General features: G+C 31.6%; 1 protein-coding gene across 1 annotated transcript in view; it reads right to left on the bottom strand.

Moving 5' to 3' along the window:
- The window catches only part of LOC127724120 (sestrin homolog), a 61,029-nt gene extending 51,880 nt beyond the window's left edge, over nt 1–9,149 (bottom strand). Inside the window, exons 1-2 of the mRNA XM_052230977.1 lie at nt 9,049–9,149; nt 5,640–5,962 (exon numbers count right to left, since the gene is read on the bottom strand). Of these exons, the coding sequence (XP_052086937.1) occupies nt 5,640–5,954 (315 nt within the window). The 5' untranslated portion in view covers nt 5,955–5,962; nt 9,049–9,149. The remainder of the gene's footprint in view (nt 1–5,639; nt 5,963–9,048) is intronic.
- Nucleotides 9,150–18,688: the final 9,539 nt, after the last annotated feature.

Genomic DNA, 18,688 nt, shown 5'->3' with positions numbered 1-18,688 from the left:
ATTTGGATTGTTATTAAATATTTGACACAGCATAGGTTTCTGACACAGAAAGAATGTGGTCTAAGAACTTGAATTTTTTTAACTTACCTATTATGGTCCAATGTCCAAAATCAAAATACATGGTTAGATTCAGCATATCAAAGAACCCCATATATTCAATTTTTGTTAAAATCAAACAAAGTTTAATTTTGGACCCCAACTTGGACAAACTTGAAAACTGGGCCCATAATCAAAAATCTAAACACATGTTTAGATTCAGCATATCAAAGAACCCCAGGAATTCAATTTTTGCAAAAATCAAACTAAGTTTAATTTTGGACCCTTTGGACCTTAATGTAGACCAATTTAAAAAACGGGACTTAAAATTAAAAATCTAAATACACGGTTAGATTTGGAATATCAAAGAACCCCAATAATTCAATTTTTGATGAAATCAAACAAAGTTTAATTTTGGACCCTTTTGACCTCAATATAAACCAATTTGATAGCGGGGCCCACAAATAAAAATTCTAAATTCATGGTTAGATTCAGCATATCGAAGAACCCCATATATTCAATTTTTGTTGAAATAAAAAAAAGTTTAATTTTGGACCCCAACTTGGACCAACTTGAAAACTGGGCCCATAATCAAAAATCTAAATACACGTTTAGATTCAGCATATCAAAGAACCCCATATATTCAATTTTTGTTGAAATCAAACAAAGTTTAAATACTGGACCCTATCTTGGACCAACTTGAAAACTGGGCCCATAATCAAAAATCTAAACACATGTTTAGATTCAGCAAATCAAAGAACCCCAAGAATTCAATTTTTGTTAAAATCAAACTAAGTTTCATTTTGGACCCTTTGGACCTCAATGTAGACCAATTTAAAAAACAGGGCCCAAAGTTAAAAACCTAAATACACGGTTAGATTTGGAATATCAAAGAACCCCAATAATTCAATTTTAGATGAAATCAAACAAAGTTTAATTTTGGACCCTTTTGACCTCAATATGAACCAATTAGATAACGGGGTCCACAAATAAAAAATCTAAATACATGGTTAGATTCAGCATATCAAAGAACCCCATATATTCAATTTTTGTTGAAATCAAACAAAGTTTAATTTTGGACCCCAATTTGGACCAACTTGAAAACTGGGCCAAAAATCAAAAATCTAAATACATGTTTAGATTCAGCATATCAAAGAACCTCATATATTCAATTTTTGCTAAAATCAAACAAAGTTTAATTTTGGACCCTTTGGACATTAATGTAGACCAATTTGAAAACTGGACCCAAAATTAAAAATCTAAATACACTGTTAGATTCGGCATAACAAATAAATAAATGTGATCAAAGATTTTACAAATCTAATGCGCCATACTGTGCAATTAAAGATTACTTCTTGAAATTTTTCAATATTTGAAATTTGAAAAAAAAATAATATTTGAAGAATAATTCTTTTTAATTTCTGAAATCTGAAATGAGAAAAAATTGGCCCCCACAATTTCTTTTTATCCCCCCCCCCCCTTTTTCCCCCCAAAAAATTCTTTCCCTCAAGATATGGTCATAATCTCAATTCAAATTTCCAATGGAGTTGGCAACCATAATTACCCATTTAAATTTACCATAGTGCTAACTTAATCTATTTTATAATAGAATTAATAAAAATATAGTGTCAAATCTTTCATATGGATTTTTTTGTAAAAAAAAAGATGAAAACATTTGCAGATATTTTTACTGGTCTTCCTTTATAAATATGCATTTCTTTAAACATAAGTTAAAAGCAGTGTAAGGGAAGTAACCAAAACGGATTATTTGGATTACCTCCCTTACACTGTTTTAGATTATCTTTATTGTTCATTAACCATTACTTTATACATAATTTAAAAGCAGTGTAAGGGAGATAATTTCAATGATGTATTTGATTTATCTCCCTTACACTGCTTTAAATTATGTTTTGTACTAAAGTATTTGTCCATTAACCAGGACAACCTTGTTTTTCCCCCTTTTTTGCCCCTAATTCCTAAACGGTTTGAGCCATTCCCCCCCAAAGCAAATCCTAACCATCCCTTTGTGGTATGGAAACTTGTAGTATAATTTCAGAGAGATCCATACACCGTTCCACAGTTATTGTCTGGAAACTAGAAAATGCTCATTTTTGGCCCCTTTTTGGCCCCTAATTCCTTAACTGTTGGTACCATAACCCCCAAAATCAATCCCAACCTTCCTTTTGTGGTATTTAACCTTATGGTCAAATTTCAAAAAGATCCATTCACTTAAACTAAAGTTAGAGTGCGAAAACCAATATGTATTCGGACGACGACGCCGGACGACGACGACGACGACGACGACGCCAACGTCATACCAATATACGACCACAAAATTTTTTTGCGGTCGTATAAAAACATTAAACAGGAGAACACAACTGTTTTGATAGCAGCTAGTTAGTGTTTAGCCATAGTCTAATCAAAATCTGCAATAACTGATCTTTTGAGCCGAAAATGACATCAAATGTGTCATTTATATTCAAATTAAATTTATGTCAGGTTCGATTGATTGTTGATTGCTTAACAACCAGTGACAAATATTTCATGCATGTTCAGGACAAGAACAAACGTCAGGTTTGAAGGTTACTATCATTGTTCAAAATAACTAGAAGTACCAGTGGTAAATTTGTCTTTTAAGATTTAAGTTTAATCTCTCAATGATAGTTTATATATATATAATCAGCTTCAATGAAATAGTTATAGATTATCGTTGGTTATCTCAACGAGATTGATTTTCTCGCTTGAGCCGGTACGGCGAAAGCGAGAAAAACAATCGAGTTGAGATGACCAATGATAATCTGTTTATCGCTATTTTACCTATGAAGACGTTGTTAATTTCTTTGACAACGGCACATCTTCCCTTAGTTTCTAGCGATAATTTTCATATCACTCGACTCCGTTTTCATATTACTCGACCCGCTGAGAACGGAAATTATCAGTCAGCAAGATCAAAGGAAAAATTCGTAAAATAGCGATAATATATAAATAACACTTAGCTGAGAGGGTGATAGAGCAGATTGTTACCCCCGAGGAAACATTGTCAACTGAGGCGAAGCCAAGGTTGACAATGTCTTTTCGAGGGATAACAATCTGCTCTATCACCCTCTCGGATATGTGTTATTTAATTTATTATACTAAATGTTCTGTTATTACTGTCTATAAAATTTCAAATTCAAAGTAATATGACTATGACGTCTTGTACATACCAACCATCCTTATTTAATAAAGCGCATACTTGATGAAGCATCTCCGTGAAGGGTAATAGAGTATTTGCCATAGGATAGAGTATATTATCTCCCTCGTATCAACCAATCAAAATATGTCATTTGACATGAAGTATAACATGAAGTATAATAATATCTATTAATCTTTCTTGAAATTGTGTTTCAGTCCCTGAAGTACATGTAACTGAACAAATGCATTATTATCTTCATTTACACCAAAAATCATTCACACAAGTGTATGCATTTCTTGCAAGTGATTACTTTTCTAACTGAAAATTTTAATGTGATGAAACCCTAATTGATCTGGCAGAGCATCAGTCAATCTCAAGTGAAGTCACTGAAGTCCAGGTGTTGCAATAGTGATTTTTCACATCAAACAAATTTACAAAATTAGCTCTTGATGATGAATAGTTGCATGAAAAACATTTAACATCAAGGGGCAAATATTACCTGCATTATCAGGACATAACATCATGAACATGTTAATGTAATATGATTTTGAATCCGGGTTTGTAATTGAACGACTTTTAAGGTGCTACTTCATAAGGTAACATTCTGCAGATAGGCATGTCACCCTGTAACCAGGAAACATTACATGTATTCTGACTTTGAGCTGACAAATCTTTGCTGTTTCTCCTAAATTTTGTGTGCTTTGCGAAGAAGCAGCAAATACAAGTTTTGAAGGCTTTGGTTTGATCCAGCCAAGGACAAAACCAGCAACCACCTACACTTGAGTTAAGCACACTGTCATGAGACCACTGATTGAGTCAGTTACATCAAAGTTCATTATCTAATCATTCGAAACCAACACACAAGGCTCACCTTTGCTCCTTTTTCCAGATACATTTGAACAAGCTTCTTATATACATTTGTAGTCATGATTTTATTGATTTCTGATGTTTCATTGAACTTGTTTTCATCGATAGTAAATTAAATTACAAAAAAAAATATTCAATCTTGTGTGGAAAACAATAGTTCAGTAGTATAAACTTGTCATATTCAGTCCTTAAAAATGACAGCCAGACATCAGACCAATCTCTGACTAGTCATTTTATTCTTAATTAACTCAGATTATAAACTTTCAACAGTATTCTTAAACTCTGTGTAAAACATGGATGATTTCTGTTATACTCAAACTTCCTTTTCCAGTTACATGAAGGAGGCAAAACTTGCTAAACTTTACAACACCTCATTTTATTGTCCAACTGTAGAATTTGCTCAAAAAATTCAGTAAGAGTCATTACTCCTGAATTTAACCTTCAATACATGTATTGAAGGTTAAATTCAGGAGTAATGACTCCTGACATGTAAATGTTATCATGCCATTACTCTAGTAAAATGATTATCTGTCAAGTGGATCCTGATTTATCAAGGATTCATAAGAACATTATGAAAACTGTAACCTATCTATACAAGATACATGTAATAGGTCAGAAAAACTATGGAACTAGTACAATAGCCTTGGTTTTGTGTAAATACATGTACTTTTGAATATTTGTTACCACTTAAATTCTTTAAAAGGAAGTACATGTAGTTCAAGATTAGCAAGGTTAGAAAACAAGATGTCAGTGAACTCTACCAAACTACAGTTTGATCTTGACTGACAATTTTGTTTGTCATACATGTATAAGGTTATGCAAAAACTTCAATTTATAAGAGAAAACAAAATTTAAAAAAAATTCTCACTTGACTATTGCATGGATGCTGTGTTTAAAGACCTCTTTATGTTTTATGGCAGCTTTTTCTACATTACTGACCATATATGTATCCTTCATTCTATTCAGTAAAAGGCTACATGTGTATGTCTTAAAATGAATGAAACAGGTACATTTTTTATTCTGAACAGGTGTCAGAATAAAAATGTTGTGTCAAACTTGCTGTGTACATGTAGCAGTGACTGTCGGAGTAAAGACTCAAGGATACCAAACTTCTTCATTCACAAACAAAATGGTCCATGAAATGCTTTTACATTTTTATCTTCAAGTCATAATACTGAATTTTCCCATTAGCATGATTGGAAGTTGCAGTCAATAAACACCAATGGCGTACAAAACATTTCCAATTTCCTAATGTCTGTGGTGGGCAGGCAAAGTTGGAAAGGATCTTTTAAAAATACAAATGTAATTGCCCAATAATAAAGTTTTACATTCCCTTATGAAAAGTACAATAAATCAAATTGACTAACCAAGTCACCTTCCACAAGCTATTACTAAATGACAAAGACTCTTTTGACACATCAGAAATCAGGGTTCACGCTTAAAATTTTTGGATGAGTTCAGGGACTAAGAGTTAGTCTGAAGTTACAAATGTATGTAAGGAAACAATATGAGCCTGATGAATCTATCTTTGCAATACAAATTACAGTGTTAATGTACTTACCTGAATTTCTGCTATCAATTCGCTGAAAAATTCCCGCACATCTTCAAAAGGACACTGATATGCCAATCTAACAAAGTCTGGTAAATGTTCCTTCAGTAGAGGATGAGAACCATTTTTCTGTCCATTGCTCATAGATATACCGTTTTTCTGACGATTGCACATAGATATACTGTTTACAGGGCTACCATATCCTTCAATCCACGAGTCTGTCAGTTTGGATATCATGTTAAGACCCTGCTTTCGTATAGACTCATTCCGTGTAGATAAACAATGAACAAGACGAAGAGAATCCTCATCTCTAACTCCACTTGCCATGGATGTATCTATAAATAGAAACAAAACATACCAATAAAAGCTCAATAACTATCAACTTGGTTCTTTACGAGTCATGCATTAGACATCAGCAGTGATATTAAAAAAAAAATAAAGAAGAATACAAGATTATTGGTTTTAAATTAACTAACTACATTCTATTTTCTATCTAAATTTTCTTATGGTAATTCAAAGTGCAGTTTCATGCCGAATTTGTTGGCCTGTTATTAATAAATTTGAATGATAAACAATAAATTTATATGACAGACTGTACACACAAGATAATTCAGATACAAATCACTCTTGCTGCCATTAAGTGATTCACTGTAAAACATGGTAACTAGAGGTTACACTCAGATGTTGGTCTATATCAAATCATCTTAGAATACAAACAATGATATCCAGAGAGATATTTTCAAAGTGAATTACAAACAACAGCCATCATTCGCTGTGGACATCCAACACCAAAAGTCTTAAACTAAATCACCTTGTGTGTACAAATATTATGTAGTGAGTTATATTGAATAACATCTGATTTCATTTTTATTGAAAATTTTGACCTCATTTTACATGTAAATAATTTAAAAACATCTGAAGCTAAAATCAAATGTACAATTCACGACATTGTAAACTTTACGTCACGATTCTATCTAAATATAGAAACATTGTTATGATGCTGTATTTGGTAAGTTTAGATTGTGACGTAAAAATTATTATGTGTAATATATTTTGTGTTACATAATACATATATTTGTTTGTAAATTTTTAATATAAATATTGCATACATGCCTACGCATGAGTTCTAGAAGGGAGACCCTCTTTATTTCTAAATATCTCTTTTTGGACATGTCCCCTGCAAGCGAAATCAAAATCTCTGTCTTTGACAAAAAAATACACTCTTTTTTCACACCCTTTCTTCAATTTGTTGTTTTAATAGCATTTTCTGTGATTGTTTTTAACTGTATTGCAAAAACAAAATTTTCATTAAAAAAGATGACATCACACATAATCTCAAAACTTAGTGGAATCTGGAAAGAGGGAGAATTCCCACTTGGAACCTCCAAAAGGTTGGCAAGTATGTTATTAAAATATATAGCATTTGTTACTTATCAATATAGACCAGATGATGAGTCAATAACAAGAGTGAACACGTTGAAATGTCTCATCTGCTTTACTGATCAGAATTGATTTTCTGTTGAGTCTTTATAATAAGTTTTTACTACAGGTATCACATAAACTTTACATTATTAATGACCCATGTGCCTGAGGTCAAGGCCAGATGCACCCTTCTCAACATACATTCCATACACCAAATATACATTTGTAGTTCATTTTTTGCTCATTTTTGCTCATAGTATCTGAGAAACTGACTTAACCACAACATTAACATTTACTTGAGTATCATTGCATGAAATCTTCTCAAGTACAGACATCAATATTTATAAATTTCAAGGCTTCAGGAATCTTAAAATATGCAAGATCTAATACAAACAAGCATTCAGAGAGTATTGCATGGATAGTCCCCTACCGGTTAAAAAATCATTATACTGGAACAAAATGCAAACTTGATCTATAACTTGTCATGATGTAAACTATATAACAAATATCAAATAAATATCTTAAAGCATGATGACAAAAAGTGTGGAAAACTGATTATTTGCATGAATTTTCGAAGTCTAAGGACCATAACTCTGCACAAAATCATCAGACTGGAACAAAATTCAAACTTGATCTGTAACTGGTCATGATAAAACTATATACCAAATATCAAATCAATATCTTAATGCACGAAGAAAAAAGTGTGGAAAACTGGTTTGCCAGACTGACGGAAGGACAGACAGACAGACACAGATGGAGTGAGTGCAAACCTAAAGTCCCCTTCGACTTCGTTGGTAGAGGAATAAAAAATAGAATGTACAATATTAAAGGACTACACAGTTGTCAAGTATAACTTTAAATCCAGTTAGCCCTATAAAATATAATGAGTAACAGACCTAGCGTCAGATGAACGATGATATGTGTGCCCATTCATTAATATGACATTTTTACATTTGGTGAATAGGGTGTGTGGTTATGTTAGAGAGTAGGGTGAGGGAATATAACCACCATTTGTCTTACATGTATGTATCTATCATGAGAGCTGCATCTTGATATGAAAACTAGATCTTCATGATAATTAAACCCCCTAGTATGCGGTATACAACAATATAATATAATCATGCACTATCTTCAAAGGCCTTATCACTATTTCAAAAATATGCAACTGTTGAACGAGATTTTGGGACACTTCAACAATTGACATCATAAAACATTCACTTTTGCATTGTTGAGTCTGACAATTTCTCTTATGACATCAAAATTATGAAAACTTAAGTCACTTACATTAATGGCAGGTAAATAGCAATAAGGTGTATCTTTCCTTAACTTACACACTGATACATCTTTACAGAAGAGAGGAATCTACGATGTACTGGTACACTAAATGTACAGATTTATGTACTGGTAGATACCGGTGTTATTCAGAGCACCCTTTAAGAACTGCAATGGTAAAGTGGTATCTATGTAGTACAGTACACTACCTATCACAATTAGTCGGAGATGTGTCACTAACATATCCACCATCGAGGACAATTCCCAACCCAACACCAAGGGAGTGGTACGACACCTGGAATTCTGTTATTATGGTGGAGGAATCTTGAGTACTCATGTGTAGTAACCAACGGGCAACTCGGCAGGAACAGACAAACTGAAGATTGATCTCCTGGTCAAAGTCGGAGGCCGCTTTGACACAGCTGGGTAGGCCCCCAAAGTAATGTACCGGTATGTGGAGAGGTTGATAATGATAGGGCCATTGCACACCTGTGAAAATGATTTGGTCAAATTAGTGATAGTTTTACTGTTTACTGTTTGCTGTCGTTTCATCCGATAATGTCCACATACAATTGAAAGACGTATCTTTTTTTCACAATCTACATAAATCAGCTGATCCTTATGCCGGATGTCATGACATCTTCTGCAAGGGGTTTTCCGTTCAGTACACCCGTTGGAGTCGATATCTGAAGGTAATTCCTGTCAAATAATGTTTTGTGTAACTTACCTTTGTCATTTGTTAGAAAATATAGCTAATTTTAATGATTTACACGGGAATTTTCTCTATAAATGATAACTTGCTACCAAAACGTCCATGATGAAATTCATCGGCGTGACTTTTTACCCCAATATACCCCAATATACCCCAACATACCCCAATATACCTCAAAAAGCAGTTTAAACATAATTTGGTTGAATAACAATGTTACACTAGGCATTTAAATGTTATTTTAACGACATTAATACTTTATTTTATGAATATATTTAATTTTAAATAACTTTTTTCCTCGTAACTTGTTCTGTTCATGTCAGCCGCTTACGATCACAAAATGACTTTTTACCCCAATATACCCAAATATACTCGAATAAACAGTTTCAACACAATTTCCACGATAAGGAATGATATAACAAGCAGATATATTAAAATTGAACACAACTGTTTACATTTTTTGTGCATTTAGAGGCTTTTAAACTGTTACACGGGTTCTTTATTCATGTATTGACGAAGGTTACACTAAAAACCCGAACGAACGAACCTAACAATATACCGGTAAATTTTTGCAATTTCTTTTTTCTCCCTTAAAATTTTGAGATTGTAAATGCATTTTGTGTTTTGTTTTCTATATGATGTTTTTTTCTAAAATAAAACTCGAAATTTTTTCTCAAATGTGGAAATATTTTCTCAAATATTTGTTTTCTTTGAAAATAATATATAATCCTTATATGTTAAACATTTAAAGTTTTCTTTTTATGTTTATAAAATGTTTGTATCTTTCACTCAGTTAGGACATTGGTCAGCGGAAATTCTATGTTGGTCAGGTCGGTGTGTTCACGCTTCTCGGACCAACATCTGAAATTGTTTGTCATGCCAAGAAATCCTTGCTCAAAACTCCGATGCCGTCCCTCCTACGGCATCCATTACTAGTTAAAGATTAAATAGAAAAATATAAACCTTTCAAATTTAGCGTTTATAAAATAAAAATATTCCCTGTGGAACACCCCCAACCCCCTTTTTTGCGCTCTCTATTTTCAACCCTCGAATTAAGCTTTCCAATCTAATTAATTTAAAAATTAAAACCTAGCTTTCTAACCGATCTATTCGTGTACCGTACCGGCAACTCTCGTTATTTTATGAGAAAATCTACAATGCCGTTATACACATGCGTGTTGTCTGCTTGGAGTCTCCGCACAGGCACTTGACTCAGAATAAATACCGAATATGGAAAGTGGAACTACAATTCAAAACATAAAGTCCGAAGGCACATAGAAGAAATTTTTTTTTTTTTTTTGCAAAGGATGCCGTGGTAACCCTCCATGTGTTCAAAATATACATGAAATATCATGACCCCGAGTTTTCGATCTGTTACATGCCAAGAAATCCTTGCTCAAAACTCCAGTGGTCCTCCTACGGCACCCATTTGTAGATTTGATTTTATTCAACAAAATAATGTATGTCCTGCATGTACGTATCGCTTTGAACACGGACGTATGCCTATACCAAATGGTCAATATTAATCATCCATGTAATTTGCTCTATGGTAATTTTTTAGCTTGTAAAGGTAAAAAATCCATGTCGGAGAAAGGTGGGTTTTTTTTGTCCAAGAGATTAATGAAATTTACCGGTAAATGGAGTTACAGTGAATCCAATTCAATTTAACAATGGTGGGTTGAACCTGGTTTTATGGCAAGCCAAATCTCTCTCTTATAGGCAATGTTAGAAATACCGCTAAATTGACAATAAAATTTGTATTTATGGCGAAATAATACACTATAAAATCTTGAAATTACTGAGGCAAAGGGTTTTTTTTTAATTGCGAACATATCAAAAGTATTATGCAGAAAAAAAATCGGCACTTTACAATCTTTAATTAAGCACAAAAAAATTTATCAATAAAAAAAAGAGTGCACTCAAATATCTTGGCTGCTTTATTTATCATGATTGAAGAATGTTGAAAATCTGTAATATATCTTGATTGCTGTTTCATTGAATATCTCACATCTACTTTATTAATATTCAGAATGCTTTAAAATTGTTTTTAAAATCAGGAAAAGAAACTTGAATTGTGTCTTGTGTCTTACTAATCGTTGACTGAGGAAGAAAAAAAATGAAGACACATATTTGCTAATTCAATCTTTATATTTCTGTGCTCTATGACGGGTACGTCATAAGTATAGGAGATATCGATATGGCGAGGAGTGAATTAATCGGGTTATAAAAAATTGGTGGTTTTTTTTTCGAATGATTTTGATTTTTTTTCTAAAATAAAATTTTCTATACAAATTCGCATTTTTGCTATTACAAAGGTATATATAGCTATTCTATAAGAATTAAACAACTTGAATGATACAATTGTCCGAGGAAAATGCTTTTGATGTTCTGTTAAAAGAGGAGAAAGTTTAAGATATCCAGGGGACTCCACAAGATTTGAGAAAGAAAATCGTTTTTCCAATTTTTAATCATATAAATTTACATACTCTTAAATAACTAGTTTCTAATTGAAACAGTGTACTTGTCGGATTTCCTATCAGAGAACAGAATTAATCATCATTCTATAGAGAAACACTAAAGGAGGTTAACTTCACTATCTATTTGTATGTAAAAAATATTTGTACTTAGAAATAATTTCATTCCGATATATAAAACAGCAGAAAACCAAACGAAACAAAACTAAGTACATGTATAGATGTATAATCTATGGTACATGATATGAGCGAATGTAGGACAGAAAGTCACAGGACAAAAAGTCACAGACAAAAAGTCACGGACAAAAAGTCACAGGACAAAAAGTCACAATTCAGTTTTGAGATTATTTTTCTTTAAACAAGAAAACACTAATTTAAAAAATTAAATTTTATTTTTTTCTTGAACTATTATATTTGAAGCAACTTTGTAATTAGAATTTATTCAATAAATATCAATAATGATCAAATAATTGTTATGAAAACAGTATGTCAAAGTGGCTTGGTACTTAAATGGCTTCATTGTGCCAAGAAATATATCCTTTGCATGATTAAAATTTAATAAATTTTCATTTATCAAGGCTTAAATTTCTTAAACCTAAAAACTTAAACTTAAACTTTTTGTCCTGTGACTTTTTGTCCTATCAAATTTGTGACTTTATGTCCTTAGACTTTTTGTCCTGTGACTTTCTGTCCGTTTACCGATATCAGCATGTGATTTACAGCTATATTTCAATGTTTTTAAAAGAAAAAAGCAATTTATTGTAGTCTCATTATAATAGTGTTTACCTGCTACTTAGCATTATGATAATTGTTATGTTATCTGTTTTATTTGTTGCTGTTGTTATTCGTATAGTATGTTTCTTTTTGTCAGAATTGCAATATGGTATTTTATGTTCTTGCATACTATAGAGACGTTAATCAAGTTTCTTGTTTTAAATTCTGATAGGTCGAGTTATCATCAGACTTCAAAATGTTGAATTAGTTGAATTGTACTGCTAATTGTAATTTTAAACTTAGTGATGTGCAATTTGATAAGTTATTCAATAGATTACACTCGTGTCACAGGATATCGATGTATACCCTAGGTGGTCATTCAGGTTCAATAAACAATGACAGGATGTTGTTGATTAATTCATCTGTTGAAACAACAGACCAATCCGCATTATTTTCCAGGACTCACACGCAGTACTAGTTATCTCTCATACCTCAAAATACAGAACGCATCAGCTCAATCAACATTGTGAGGGTCTTGATGGGGTTTATAGAATCAATGAATAGTATATTTCAATGTGAAAATAAATTTTGAAAAATGAATTTGACTCTGTTTTCCTCTTTGTTTCTATCATTTATCATATATTTTGTTCTCCATAATCACAAAAACGCACTACCCTTAAAGTATTAATAACATGGAACAATTCAGAAACAACTCAAAAACATCGTTGAACATGTATAATTAAATCTATTTTATTCAAAACACTGTTCTCATAACATTATAGTCATAAGCAATAAGGATAATCCAATCAATTTTGTTGATTGTATAATTCACGGCTGAGTAGTTGTGTAATCGTTGACACGTGCCCGCATTATTTTATGAAAATAACGAATATCTCTCGAAGAGCGCATTTCTTTCTTACACAAACGATACAAGCACACGTTTAGATCATTTGTTTCTAACATACGTTTGCAAAGTTTGCATAAACTTTGACAAACTATACACTCGCTGCAAATGCGTCTATAGTTTGTCGTTCGTCGTTTGTTAGTACCAGAGACATATAATACATATGTATGTATTATATGTCTCTGTTAGTACAAACGATGAATTTCTTTCTAACTTAAACATTTAATCAATACCTAAACATATTTTTCGCACTAAAAAAGATGTATGTTCTTGCTTGTCATAACTCAAAACAATGTCTAAAATTACTAAAATTTAGGTATTACCATCCTTTCTTTCATTTCTGTTATCTTCAATAAAAAGGCTTATCATCACTATCTTCATACATTTATCTGATGAAGATGAAGAACTGCCAAAAAAATTAAATATGCATAGAGGAGCGATGTCCTCTGTGTCTATAACATCTTATACGGAGGCTATTTTCCCCGCGTAATAAGTTCAAATACCAACAACATGTGAATGCTTTTTCAGTTCAAACAGGGTCAGTAAACACTGATTAAACGATGCATTTGTTTCTACTTTTGTAACGTTTAACAAACTATAACAAACGGCACACAACGTTTACCAAACTTTGGTTAGAAAGAAATGCACACTAAGTTCGTTTTTAAAATCTATAAAATTACCTCAGGGACTCGGTTTGCAGATTAAAATTTTGTTTATTTTTGTTTTTTAAATCTTTTTTTCGTATTTCCTGTCTATTTGAATTACATTACTCACGTTTTTAACGTTGGCATCAATATTTCTTTGTTTTCTAGCAATGTGCAGTTTACTATCCATATTCGTATACTGAAAAATCCTAGGAAATATTGTAAGATCTTTCTCTTATATATTCGAACAATTGTCAACACATTATTTGTGACTTTATGTCCTGTGACTTTCTGTCCGTTTACCAATGAGCATATGTAATTTTTTATGGAAACATATTGGCTATCAAAATAATTTTGTTTTTACTAAGTATTAAATCAATTTAAAAATACTGCTTGTCCACTGTAGCCCATATTAAGGAGTATTCTTTGAAATAAAAAAAAGAATTTTGTTCCTGGATGTATTTTTATTAGTGATATAAGTTGGGAAAAACAATGTAGTCAAAATTTAAATCATTACGAATTTCTTTGACATGGTACATTCTGTATAGCTATATAGGATATAGGTAGTGATATTCCTTGACATTTCCGGGTATTACAGATCAACATGTATATTACCTGAAAATGGCAGAGTGTCGTCCCATGAGGTCCTACGTATACAGGTTCATGTTTTAGAATGGCGTTCAATACCTTTCTCTGATTTAATAACATTTTATAACATTCACATTTCTGAATGCTCTATATATCAATTTCATATTTTATTTTCAGACCGATGAGAATATACTTATATTCAAGGAAACATATTGAGTATCAAATTAATTTCGGTGGTTTTTTTTAAATTGGTATTAAATCAAAGAAATTTAAAAAATACTATTGCTTATCTGGTATTAAGCAGTATTCTTGTCTGTTTAGGGGTACGTCTAAACACCGCTCAGGACCTCCTGAGTGCACTCAGGACATACAATGTGCACTCAGGACCCTTTATAGTCATCGTATTTGCACACAGGATGGATGAATATATTCGTTACACGCTGCTTATTTAAGAGTTGAATTTTGGTAGAATTTTAAATCAAACTTAGATAGATATGTTAATTCTTATGAAATAATGAGGGCGCGTGTCACTGATTACACAACTACTAGTCGTGAATTAGCCAATCAACAAAATTGATTGGATTATCTTTATTGTTGTTTATACATTGTGTTGTTAGTACTGTGGCATGTTTTAAAAAGAATAACACGATGTTATTAAGTTTTGTGAAAGTTGCAGTGTAGAGACTGAAAAACATTTTCTTATGGAGTGCAAACTTTATGACGATATTCGATATAACCTTTTTCATGAATGTTCAAAATTTATTCAAGATTTTCACAGCCTTGATATAGATAACAAATTATTGAAATTATGAACTGGTCCTATATTTTCAATGACAGTATTTAGAATTTAAAATTAATAAGACAGATCAGTATTTATTTATATGATTTTCTAAGTTTAATATCCTGGCTGCGTACGTGCTGGCCTTGGTCTTTTCCTTTGGTTTGGCTTACGAGCAAGTTTCTGGGGTTTTCGCACTTCAAACTCTGTGCACGAAGACTTAGTCGTGGTATGAACGGATTTCGTTTACTTACAAATTATTTAGAAATAATACCCAAATATGATAATTTTTAACTTTAATGAGAAAGATAAATCTTACTAAATGCGGATTTGTTAAAACATTCGTATTACTCAAGAATGAAATTACTGGACAAGAACGATAAAAATGAGAAAGAACACTAACTATATGAGATTTGCTTATTTGAAAAGCGTATTTCGGTAAGTACGGCTTCTACAGTTAAGAACGGGTTCCATTTACAAAACGAAATCTGAATTCATGAAACGTATGACAAATTTATTTCCCTTTTCAAACTCGTTCAAGGAATTTACATGTATTATTGGACAAGAACGAGTTTCAATAGGGGAATAAATCTAACTAAATGAAATTTTGATTGAATCGTTATGTTATTCATACACAGCCTCTCATTGGTCAAAAAGTGTTTATTATTTAAATGAATCTCATAGACAAGAAAATAGAACAAAACACACACACACACAATTATATAAATAAGAATTAGAACGCAATGATACCAATAATTTTTTTTAATTCAACCCTACTTTTTAGTGAGTGATCAGATTAACTGTTAGCTTGAAAGTAAATTATAAATGGTGTTTCACCGATTTTTTTTTTACCATGGAACAATGCAATTAAAGTCTATTGTAATATATCTAGAGATATGAAAATACGAAAGAATTCTTCTTCTTAATTTTTGAAATAAGAATAAAACTAAACTTTTTATTGCACGAAACTTAAATAAAATACGAACATCTATACAAAGAAAATAATAACGATATTTTTAAAATCTATTAAGTTAATGAAATGAAATGAATTGAATGAAAATTTCCCAACTATATATGTAGATTTCTCATATTTCCCGACTGGCTTCAATACTCTATTATTACAAACAAAAAGAAAAATGTTTATTTAACGTTTTTTTTCTAAAACAATATATCTTTATTGTTCTTCATTTTTCAAAAAAATCTTGATTTTGTTTGTTTGCCAAGCTTACTTGTATGAGGTTAGCACCATCACTAATCCCTAATTATTAAAGATCAAACGACCTAATCAACATGATAATTGGCATTCAATATAATCATCGGTCATGCCTGACATATTTCACAAAAACGGCGCGTGCCGATGAAAACTTCAATAACTCCTTAAATGTTAAAATGATTTTATCAAAACAAAAATTATTAGATGAAGAATTAAATTATCTATCGAATGCATACCTTCACCACTCACTAAAACATATATTTCATGTCCTGAGTGCACTCAGGAGGTCCTGAGCGGTGTTTAGACGTACCGTCTGTTTAGAGTCGGAATAATGTCCCCTACTGAAGAATATGAATGACAAGTCTTACAAAGGTACAAGATATAAAGCACATAGAAAACCCGATTCTTTCAGTCTGTCTTAAACAATTCACAAACGTTTTCTTGCACTAAATACTAATATAAAGGAGCATGTTTCAGCCGAACTATGTATTTTTTCGGTTCCATTCTATCTACATAGGCAAAGTAGTCTTGATGTTTTACCAAATGATACGAAAATTTTAACATTTGTAATAATTATTACTCCATAAATCAATTTCTGAAATGACATTTCGTTCATAATATGCATGAAATGTTTGCCACTGGACGTTAAGCAATCAACAATCTAAAATATGAATTCAACAATTTAAAACACAATCGTATCCATCACTTGGTGCATGTCTGTTGTCTGTTAAACAGTTAACTTTCTGAATTCGTTTTTGTGCAGAAATAAATTCCTTAGAATAGTTTAAGTATGTAAATATATTCAAAGGGTATCTTGTGGTCTTGCGGTAGTTGACATTATCAAATGTTGGATCCATTATTTGCTGTTCGTCGTCTGTTTATATTCTAACCCCCACTTACATTTTTCTTTACTTAAATAAAAACTCGGCTAAACAATTTCCGATGTTTTATCATTTATTAAACAAACTTTATTTGTATGTGTTTCTACTGAGATTTAAAAAAAAAATGTGAATCACGTTTGTTGTGTTTTCGGTCTATATTATGTTATACAATTATAGCCTTTGTATGAGGTCGATACAATGATATATTGACCTAAAAAAGTATATGGACTGAGGACGATATACTTCTTTGGGTCGATGTCTCCTCTATTGACCTCATGCATAGGCTATAATTGTTATATTATTAATTTACTACCATATTTGTATCAAAATCGTCAGTGCAAGTATATTCTCTTTTTTCGATCATTTAGTTGTTTTTTAGGCAACCGTACGACCTTCAATATGGAAAAATATGGAAACTGTAAAGTTGGTTATAAAAGGGCCCGCCTCGACATGAAAAATATGAGACAATTCCTTGAGAAAAGTAACGGCCTAATTTATAACAAAGCATTTACAAAAAAAATAATATCAGACTTGAAGTAACAACAACCACTGAAGTACATGCTCCTGACTTTGAACAGACACACAAAGAAGGTGGCGATGTGTAGGTCCTTTTTTGGTCATAAACCTCTTCACTCCTATCTTTTTATGCATTCTTTGGCTTTCAAATATTTTGCTTTGAGCGTTCCTGGAGAAAATTGCTGCACGGGACTTTTTTTATCTTCATAGATGCATACGAAACTTCAATGAATTATTGAATTTATCAAAATAACGACTATATCTGATAAAAATTTATCGGATAAAACTACCATTTATTAATATGAGACAAAATATATCATATTGGAGTCAAATTTCTCCTATGGATTCATAAAGGACAAAAATATCCTCAGTAACGGAACAAAAATACACCCATGGTAAACAAAATCAGTCACTTTTTAATAATCCTAGAGGGTTAACAAAGTTATCATGAACACGATGAAAAGTTAATCCGAGAAAGTGTTAAATGTTTATTTTAAATAAATTAAAGAATTATTATGATAATACCACAAATTTAACTATTTTATCAGAAAATCAATAATTGTAAAATAACTTAAAACCCGTAAACACAATTTCAAGTAAAAAAAATCATATATAAAAACTTTCTAAAACGGAATACTTGATATATTTGCCTGATCCTTTACTTTATTTACAAAATGCCTTCAAATACATCTGATGTTTATTTTTTTATTTTATATGCCATATAAAATGTATTAACCTAGTTTAAATGAAAATAAAGATCAGAGAATTAAAATATTGTTGAAGAGAAAATACATATCCGTGTTAAATTCGCCTCAGTTTGTTTATTCAGTAGTAGAGAATTGATAAGAAGTAGTGGATTCGTAAACGATAATCAACGAGCGACTTTAGTCGCAAGTTGATTATCGTTTCCGAATCCACTACTTCTTATCAATTCTCTAGCTTAACC

The sequence above is a fragment of the Mytilus californianus genome, unplaced genomic scaffold (genome assembly GCF_021869535.1).
Source record: "Mytilus californianus isolate M0D057914Y unplaced genomic scaffold, xbMytCali1.0.p SCAF_14, whole genome shotgun sequence".
Classification (NCBI taxonomy): domain Eukaryota; kingdom Metazoa; phylum Mollusca; class Bivalvia; order Mytilida; family Mytilidae; genus Mytilus; species Mytilus californianus.
The sequence above is the reverse complement of the archived record's forward strand: the minus strand, read 5'-3'. Positions and strand labels throughout refer to the sequence as shown.